General features: G+C 29.8%; 1 protein-coding gene across 8 annotated transcripts in view; it reads left to right on the forward strand.

The window, feature by feature from the left end:
• Positions 1 to 10,501, forward strand: part of LOC116852598 (deubiquitinase DESI2) — a 34,511-nt gene that overhangs the window by 3,671 nt on the left and 20,339 nt on the right. For 4 of the 8 annotated variants that reach the window (XR_004379797.1, XR_004379796.1, XM_032833112.1 and 1 more), the window contains 4 exons: positions 7,149 to 7,211; positions 7,550 to 7,659; positions 7,927 to 7,999; positions 8,070 to 8,163. Coding sequence is in view for 6 of the 8 variants with exons in the window: in XM_032833112.1 (XP_032689003.1) it covers positions 7,184 to 7,211; positions 7,550 to 7,659; positions 7,927 to 7,999; positions 8,070 to 8,163 (305 nt within the window). In the remaining 2 variants the exon portion in view is untranslated. Of the gene's footprint in view, positions 1 to 6,458; positions 6,691 to 7,148; positions 7,212 to 7,482; positions 7,660 to 7,926; positions 8,000 to 8,069; positions 8,164 to 10,501 lie in introns of all 8 variants that reach the window. The other 4 variants (XM_032833113.1, XM_032833115.1, XM_032833111.1 and 1 more) reach the window with 3 other exon arrangements.

The raw sequence follows: 10,501 nt of genomic DNA on the forward strand, positions 1-10,501 counted from the left end.
TTTTGGGGGGGGGGGGGGGGAGGAAAGGACTTACGATTTTTATAGGAAAAATCGGTGGCCATTTGTACATACAAACAGTGTACGAATTAAAAATATATTTGAATATGCATAGGTAACGAAGCCTTATTGAAACGTTAGCATTATTTAAACATTTGCAAACGATGAACTGGGGATCCAGGGGGCGAAGTCCCTGGTTAGTCAAGAGGGGTTTGGGAGGAGAGGGGGCGAAGTCCTCAGTACTCCAGCAAAAATAACATTCTAAAAAAAAAAAGAAAAATACATCTCGCATGATGTTAAATGTGTGTTGCTTTTGCATGTGATTCACACGTCCTATCTTGCACAGAAATTTTGCTAATTTTTTCAGTATCCATTTTAGTATATAGTAGACTCATACATTTAGTAAGGCGAAGATTTAGTATCATTCTCCCTTGTGTAGGGGTCTTGCTAATCTTTTCGGTATTAACGATTTTTAGTATATTGTAGACTCATTTATTTAGTAAGGCGAAGATTTAATAGTATGTCTAGTAATAAGATTTAATACTGTGACTTACTCTGTGTCTAATAATACTTACCATATTATATGATAAATACATAAAATGATCAAATAAATGACCAAATGATGGTGGCACAAAAGAAGTGAACGGTTCTTAAACATTTACAAAATTTGCATGTTACTAAAGAGAATATATCTATTAAATTTTCGCCTTATTAAACAAATAAGTCTACAATACAGTAAAAATCATAAATATCGAAAAGATTATAAGATACCTGTACACAAGTGGCATGTGTTATATATGCGAATGCACGTATATTTCAAATTCACATCCCAGTTGTTTACATCCAGTCACGACGACTTGTGATTAGGTAAATTGGGTCAAAGTTAGGATTAAGGTTAGGTTTGGTTAGTACAAAATTGAAATATATATACATGTTTAATAATATACAATAATATTATAAAAACATATTGTCTTTGTTGTCGTCTTCGTGAAACACTATTGGATGCAGTATATTCCGATAAAATTTATATTTTATTTTTTCGGATTTTTTTTTAATAAAAATCGTACGCCCTCACCCTTAAAATCTTGTATACATGTTTTTTTTTATAGCTATTTCTGTTAAGTACTACAAAAAAACCAAGGTTTTTGTGAAGTAGCACTTCTGAATATTTACCACGGTGTGTATTAGTTGCTAGCGATTGGTGGAATAAGACGCGCACACGCAGTAAGCAATGTATGATACAGAGATTACAGGCTAAAACAAGTTCATCTCTTGTTATTCGCTAATATTCATCGTCGTTAGAAAATTAAAAAAAATGAGATTTTTTTTACAAATTAAAAGCTATATTTTTTTAGACGCATCTACAGAGTTCATTCTACTACTTTCTGTATATTCATTTGTTCATATTATTGAATCAATTTGTTAATTATTGCAAAATTTTTAAAATGGTACGTAATTTCTCTTACTTTAATTTGTTTTACCTTTTCATGGACGTTTTGTTTTGGATAATCAGATTTTATGCTTGCAATTTATTGCAACGACTTGTGAAGTTCATAGATTTTCTATAAAATTTTTCATATATAGTATTTCATAGTAACATATAAATATTTAAATAGTCAACAATTAATTAAATTATATAAAAATCTTAATAAAATATTATAATAAATTTGCGAACTAATTTTGGAGATATTTAGATTTTCATTTTGTAAATTATATTCTTTATATCATTATACAGGGTATCCGAAATCTTTTTAAAAACAATTCGTGGAAAAGTAGATTAAACGGAGCAGAAAAGTTAAATATTATATTTTGCAAACTTCGCATAGTTAATGAGGAATTAATAATTATGTCTGAGATAATGAGCGCACAGCAAGCGGTAGCCGAAAGAAAGACGTCTTTGGCCAGTGCGCGACCGTGATACTTGCAAATCGCGGCTTGCTACGTTCCTCCGCCCATAGTTACGAGATACAGCAAGATATGATATATTTGATATACACATGTGCATGACATATCCGTGTGCCGATTTGGCGTCGATTTTAGCTCAGATAAAATAATTAATTTCTCGAAAACTATTACGAATATCACAAAACGACACGGGACTTTCTTGCTCACCTCAATCCGTTCTACGTTCTTAAAGTGTGTAGAAGTCTGTATAAATAAACACTGTTATTTTTTTATAAAGTAGCTTTTGTTATACTATGTATAATATGGATATTTTATATTTTTTATATAACAAAAATATGTATGTAAAATATAAAATATCTTGAAAATATCTTATTTTTTGTCGAATTTTCAAAATATTTTGTGTTAAGCTTTCCACTTGTGTTAACTATTTCCACATAATATATAACGTCTTAACGACATCTAAAAGACGTCTTAAAGATATCTTATTTAAGACTACTTAATTAAGATCTTTATATACATGCACGCACACATACACACACACACACACACACACACACACACACACACATTCTACTATAAATTCTTATAATTATATAAATATTAGGAAGGGAAAGATATTTATTTATGGAGGACACCCTGTATAGGCCAGGTCGCGCATAATTTAAAAAAAAATGGCAAATAATTGTAGATCTTAATTAAGAAAAACTTTCTTTGACATCGCTTTTTTCGTAAATGCATTTTTAAAATATAATTGCATTCTTCTTCAAGTGGAATTATTTTTTTATAAAGTGGCTTTTGTTATACTATGTATAATATGGATATTTTATATTTTTTTATATAACAAAAATATGTATGTAAAATATAAAATATCTTGAAAATATTTTATTTTTTGTCGAATTTTCAAAATATTTTGTGTTAAGCTTTCCACTTGTGTTAATTATTTCCACATAATATACGTTTTAACGACATCTAAAAGACGTCTTAAAGATATCTTATTTAAGACTACTTAATTAAGATCTTTATATACACGCACGCACGCACACATACACACACACATTCTACTATAAATTCCTATAATTATATAAATATTAAGAAGGGAAAGATGTTTATTTATTATCATTTATTTGCTGTAATCAGTTGGCAATTATGATTAGAATATGAATTTGCTTATCTGCTCAGAGTTAGAATTAGATATCAATGACAACTAGCGGATAATAATATTTAGAACATCATATATTTTAAATTTTAAAACATATGCTGCCGAATAGTGATATTTGGTAGTATATAATTTAAAATTTAAAGCATACAATGCTGGATACCATCAACATTGGCTACCTGTCATCAACATCTAATTCTGAACAGGATGAATGAACAGATCCACAGCCTAATTATTATTCTCAATAACCATTCATATAGAAGAAACGAAATTTTTACTTGCAACTTAAAAATAAACTGACCAAATTATAAAAATTTATAGTTTAATAACTTTTACAAAATTTTGACATGCTTCACATACATGACACTCACAAAGACTAAGAGGTCTTTATAGTATTTGCCATAGCAACAGCGTATATAAATCTCAGTCGGTAATATAGACAGTCTTACATGGTTTTAAAAATTTCATTCAATAGACGTTGTTCTTTTCCGATAATATTTTATATATATTTGAAATAAATATATTCAATATATATAAAAATATATATAAAAATATATATAAAAATATATTTAATATATTTAATATATATAAAAATATATTTGAAATAAATATATTTTTATATATATTTGAAATAAAAAACATTTTTTAGGAAACTTTTGATAACACTATAAGACGTCTTACATAAGACATTTTTAAGATTTTGTTAGACTTTGTCCTGTTTCTTAAAAAAGTGAAATGTTCACGAAATGTCAGAATCAAATATAAGGAAACCGCACTCCAAATTGGAAAAAAAAAGCAAAATATATTATATATCTTTTTGAAGATATATTATCTTAAAATATATTCTTTTTTTAAATAAAAATGGTTAGTAAATATTTATTTTAGCGGATTTTGCCCCCATCCCCTATTGACTTTAAGTTTCATAAAATGTATGTTATTTAAGATATCTTTAAGTTTTTTAAAAAGTTGTTGCTTATTATTAAAAAATTATAAAATTATTATAAAATTCTAAAATTATCATAAAAAATTGTTAGTAAAAAGGATAACTGTACAAAAGGATATTATAAATAATAATCTGAACCTCGGAGTGTAAATAGATACTAGAATTCTCATTTTTTGGCATAATAAGATAAGCAACTCTGAAGATATTTTGCTGAAAATATAATTAATTTATAGAAAATGTAAATGAAAATGACGAAAAATTATTGAATGTAATTCAATATGACTAAAAATTTTTATAATTAAATATAATAATATGAGTTTTTAGGAAAATTAAATATTTTCTAAAAGAAGTGAAAAATATTTTATGAAATATTATTTCATAAAAAGAAAATTATACTAAAGTGTTAATAAAAAATATTTGTCAAATTATTAAGGAATATTAAAAAATTGAACTAAAAGAGTATAGCATGTGTGTTTTGCCCCCAGCCAGATTCGGTTGAAATTTTAACCATAAGTCACCACTGATATAAGTGTTATTCCCTTAAAAGCATAATGTTTTTATGGGAGTTATGGGGATATAAAAGAAAAACAAAAAAATAATTGATAACGGCATAATGCAATTTTAATGAAAAAATATGGGGTTTAATGGGATAATGTGTAAAAAAATTACGGAAATAATTGTAGATCTTAATTAAGAAAAATTTTCTTTGACATCGCTTTTTTCGTAAATGCATTTTTTAAATATAATTGCATTCTTCTTCAAGTGGAATTATTTTTTTTATAAAGTACCTTTTGTTTTACTATGTATAATATGGATATTTTATATTTTTTATATAACAAAAATATGTATGTAAAATATAAAATATCTTGAAAATATCTTATTTTTCGTCGAATTTTCAAAATATTTTGTGTTAAGCTTTCCACTTGTGTTAACTATTTCCACATAATATATAACGTTTTAACGACATCTAAAAGACGTCTTAAAGATATCTTGTTTAAGACTACTTAATTAAGATCTTTATATACACGCGCGCGCGCGCGCGCACGCACGCACGCACGCACACACACACACATTCTACTATAAATTCCTATAATTCATATAAATATATGACAATTTTGTTAAATAGAACTTGTTTTAAAAAATTGTTGAGTTCTTTTCAAATTTTTATTATGGGTTTTATTATGCGATTAAGACATTACTCCTATTTTTTAATAAAAAAATTTTAATATAACAAAAATACTTTAGAATAACATAAGAATACTTTAGTATAACATAAAAAATTTTCAAAATGATTGAAAGGATAGTACGTAGTTAAACAAATTAAAGTTCTTGACGTCGCGCATGCGGTGCGCAGCACATACGTTGATCGCGTTATGGTCACGCGCGACGCCGTAGAGACCCTTGAGGTAGTTTGGTCAAAAACAATGAAGACACAGATCTCTTTGAAAGCAAAATTAATTTGGGTATTAATACGTATGTGTGTTAAATATAGGTTCGATTAACCGTATACTTTCGAAAATTTGGGCAAAATTAATTGAATATTTACAAAAGTACATACTTCAGTCTCGGCGAAATTGATCGTACATTATTAGAGTATAATTAATCAGCAAAAATAAGTATAGCTTTTATTTTTTCGTTCGCGACTATGCTTTGCGGATGTGGCAACGTTGCATTCCTCGAAGCTTGGCGTCGCATAGCGCTAATAGAGATGCGACGTTGCCATGATCTACAATTCCGCGACGGCAATGCAATTCAGCAAACTGTTTCTTTTTCTATCATTTTATTTATTTTATCGATTTTTACTATTCTGAGAGAGCCAATAATGTTTAAAAATCTGTTTTTCATTTTCACTTAAAAGAATTCATCGGTTGTTGAACCTTTTATCTAAAATCTAATTTTGACTATCACAATTGAAAATAACTGCCTTAAGTAAGAGACCTGCAAACTTCGAGCAATTGTAAGAACATGGCGGCCTTCGTAACGCATCACATAGTTATATGTGCATAAACAATATAAATATGCAATGTGCATGTGAATAAACAATTAAATATGTATAAAATATACAAAGTACGAAAATAATAACAATATTATTGTACAGGAGTTGTAAAATAGCTGTGGAAGTTAAAAACATTATAATCATATTATTATCCTGTATTATATTATAATATTCCTCTAACCTATATGTTTTCAATATTTTCAACTTTCACAGCTAGTTTGTACAATAATGTTGTTCAAACTAGCTCATTATTGTACAACTTCTATACAATAATGTTGTTCTTTACATTCGTACTTTATATATTTTATACCAACTTATGTATATAATGTTATATAATACGTATATTCATACATATACAAACTGACAGATAAGTGAAATCCATAATGCCAGGCTGTTGTATATCGAATTGTAAAAATTCAGCAGCTAAGGGATATCTGATGAAACATTTTCCAAAAACACAGAAAGAAGAATACAATGGATAAAGTATATTCCACGAGCGAATTGAACACCTATGGATAGCAGCTAAATATGCTTTTTTCATTGGTACCACCATATTCTTGCAAAATCAATAACGACCAATCCCGTCATGGCTTCAATTTGCAGACCTTTTACTTGAGGGTCTCTACGACGTCGCACAGTAGGACGACAGACCCGAAAACCGGAAATCAGTATTTAAAAGAAAATTTGTAAAATGTACTTGTCTTGACATGCTTGGTTTTTGTTCTTTATACTTTAATGCATACAAAAATATATCTTATTTATGATTTTTGTTAAAATTCCTACAGAAAATATTTAACAAAGTTCATACTTAGAATAACTTTTACACGCTTAAAGTAAATTTAAATATATTTTTTATTATAGTAAATTATTATTTTTAATTAATCTGATTATGGTTGATATTTTAAGTTTTATATTATATACAAATTTTCTCTTATATTACTCTGTATATTACTCAATATAACTGATAATTAAAATTGTTGAAATATTGTAAAAAATTGTTAGGTTAGATTAAAATTCGATTCCTTTGCTATATTTAAATTTAAGTTAAGTATGGAATGATTAATGTGTGTGTGAACATAAACTTTTCATCTAAAGTGTTGCATGTAATACCCCTGAGAATTGTTAGAGAAATTAACAAACTTTTTTTTCAGTTTTTATTATCCAATGGAGTTTCATATATAAGTAAATGATTGATCCCGGAATCCTTAGGAGAGGTAAGATAGGAATTTAATAATTTTTTAAATTATAACAGCATTTCCATTTTTGTAGATTTAAAAAATTTTTTTTAAAATAAATGTCTAGAAAATGTTTAGGAAGTTGTTTTTTAAGTTTTTAATTGATATTTATATAATTTGAAGCAATTGACAGAAGAAATGTATATTCTTTTCACTTATTTCATTATATTTAAATTTTTAATTCGTTTATATATATGGATATACATTATGTAAAGTAATAAGATTATATATATATATATATATTTGCTAGGTGTATTAGCATATTTATTGACAACTTTTTCCGTGGACTACAAAGCTTCCAATGATGTTTTCATCAGGTCTTAATTGTAATCTCTCTTTCCCAAGTTGTTTGGGTTATCCACAAGATAGTGAAGAATTAATTCCAAAAATGGCACGTGAGCCAATTATCTTAAATGTTTATGACATGGTAAGCCACTATTTCAGTCATATAATAAGTAAAATAAAAATCTCTTAAATATTAAAAATTTTTTAAATAACTTATTGGTATTAATTACATTAATATTAGTTTATTTATGATTAATATTCTTTAAAAGTAAATTTTATTTATTTTATCTTTATATATATATATATATATATATATATATATATATATATATATACCTCAATATTTATGTATAGCTAAACATTTTTTTATTTTATTTGATACCATTTAATTCAGTGGATGTTGTTATAGTATTGGATAAATGAATATACTACACCTATTGGTCTTGGTGTTTTTCATTCAGGCGTGGAAATATATGGAACAGGTATATATTTAATAATAAAGTATAGCACAAAGATTGGGGAAGTATGTGTAATAACAAGTTTTTGTTAAAGAATACGCGTATGGTGGTCATGCGCAACCTAGAAGCGGTATTTTTGAAATCACACCAAGAGTAGCTGAAGAATTAGGTGAACAGTTTAGATACAGGTAAAATTTATATTCCTTCTTATTACACACACACACACATACACACGCACACGCACGCACCAACACGCACGCACGCACACGCACGCACGCACACGCACATACGCACACACGCACACGCACACGCGACACGCACACGCACGCACGCACGCACGCACGCACGCACGCACGCACGCGCCACACACACACACACACACACACACATAACACACAGGGTGTCACACTCTTCTCCGGGCATTTTGTGGGGACATAGAATGTGTTGATGTGAATATAAAAGTCCCATATCGTTTTACGAAATTCGCAATAAAAGTCGAGATATTAATTAAAAAGATTAAGGAAAAGCGTGTGCTGAATGGTAGAGGATGGCCCGCTCGAGTCACAGCGCGGCCCAGTAATAAAGCGCACGGATGTCGCGCGCGATGATTGGAAGACAATGCACCACTGCCTATACTTATATCGCTGCGTCTCCTACGTCTTGTACCACGTCGAGATAAGAAGCGGTTCGCCCTCTACCATTCAGCGTGCCATTTTTCCTTAATCTTTTTTAATTAATATCTATATTATTGCGAATATCGCAAAACTGTATAGGACTTTTATGTTCACATCAATCCATTCTACGTCCCCACAAAATGCCCGGAGGAGAGTGTAAGACACCCTGTATATGTACATATACAGAGTGTCCCACATAAGACGTGCCAAAAGAAAAATATAAATAGAACAGATAAAAGTGAACAAACATTGTAGGTCATTTTTCGAACAACGCGTAAAAGGAACCCGCAGAATCTTTATGGAAAATGGATTTTGGTTAAATTTTCTGAAACTGTGCTACATAATAGTTTTTGGTGTGTAGATCAAAAGTGTGAATAAGCGCAAAGTCTGAAAAATTATTAAATATCTCGAAAAATATAAGTTTCATTTTATAAGAAGGATAGGTACTCACCCAGATAGAAAAATGTGTTCATTCTGAGCTCATATTGTATTCATGTATCTTCAGACATGAGGACAAGAATAGACATCGACGCGAGCTCATATACGCCTCAGAATGTTATGATGTCACAAAAATACCCTATTTAATAATAATAATCAACATTATGTCAAGAATTTGTAACATAATTTGTACATTATTTGTGTGCATCTGGTGCATCTGGTGCTCATGTCATGAGATCACGTAATGACCTTTAAAAAAGTATCAAATTGGAGTCATAATATGAAGTCATATTGTGATGAAACACGATCATCACGCATTTATATCTGGGCAGATAGCCAAAACTGCGCGAGCAGATTTTGCACAGAGTCTGTCAACAGTGCCTGTTGACAAAATGGCAATAGATTGCACACAGAATCTGTTCTGATGACAGATTGGTGACAGACTGCACGCAGAGCTTGCCGACAGATTTTGACGACAGATTGGCGGCAGATTGTGCGCAGATTCTGTCTTTCGTAGATTCTTTAATTAAATGCGCAGATTTTATCTTTCGTAGGTTTTTTAATTAAATGCGCAGATTTTGTCTTTCGTAGGTTCTTTAATTAAATGCGCAGATTTTTTCTTTCGTAGGTTCTTTAATTAAATGACATATGTACGCTATTAAATGGTGTTCTTTCATATGTACACAGTGTAAAACGAATATAAATCTCTCATTCCACTTTATATGATCAACACTGCAGCCTAATACTGCAAAATGCGCAAAAACTACAACTTCGAAAGACTTTAACTCAAAAACTATAATTTTTCAGACTTCGCGCCCATTCACACTTTTGATCTACACATCAAAAACTATCGCATATGTAAGCACTAATGTAGCACGATTTCAGAAAATTTAACCGAAACCCATTTTCTATAAGGATTCTGCGGGGTCCTTTCGAATTATTAAATAAAATAAATGTACTAATCAGAGCGCGTGATGCGGCGAGTGAGACATATGGCTCGCCGCGGCCGGCGAAGAAAATAGACAATTGCTCGCAGGCCAATCATGCAGTATCAGATCTAAAATGTAGTCACCACCCCTGGGTTTATGAGATAGGCTCGCGAACAATTGTTTATTTTCTTTGCCGGTCGCGGCGAGCCGTATGTCCCACCTGCTACATCGCGCGCTCTAATTTTCCCAACTATTTTAATTAATATATTGAAATTTTACGTGGTTGTTTGAAAAATGACCTCCACAGTATTTGTTCACTTTTATCTGTTCTACTTATATTTTTCTTCTTGGATGTCTTATGCGGGACATCAGTTTGACCTTGGGTTGCGTAGCGAAGGTCAGGTCAAGGTCACATTAATTTTTTTAAATGGAACACCCCATTTTTCATTGCATATTCTTATAGCACATCTCGAGAGCTTTCCAAA

The sequence above is a fragment of the Odontomachus brunneus genome, unplaced genomic scaffold (assembly GCF_010583005.1).
Source record: "Odontomachus brunneus isolate Ranch 3 - 2012 unplaced genomic scaffold, Obru_v1 Obru_scaffold_238, whole genome shotgun sequence".
NCBI classification, from domain to species: domain Eukaryota; kingdom Metazoa; phylum Arthropoda; class Insecta; order Hymenoptera; family Formicidae; genus Odontomachus; species Odontomachus brunneus.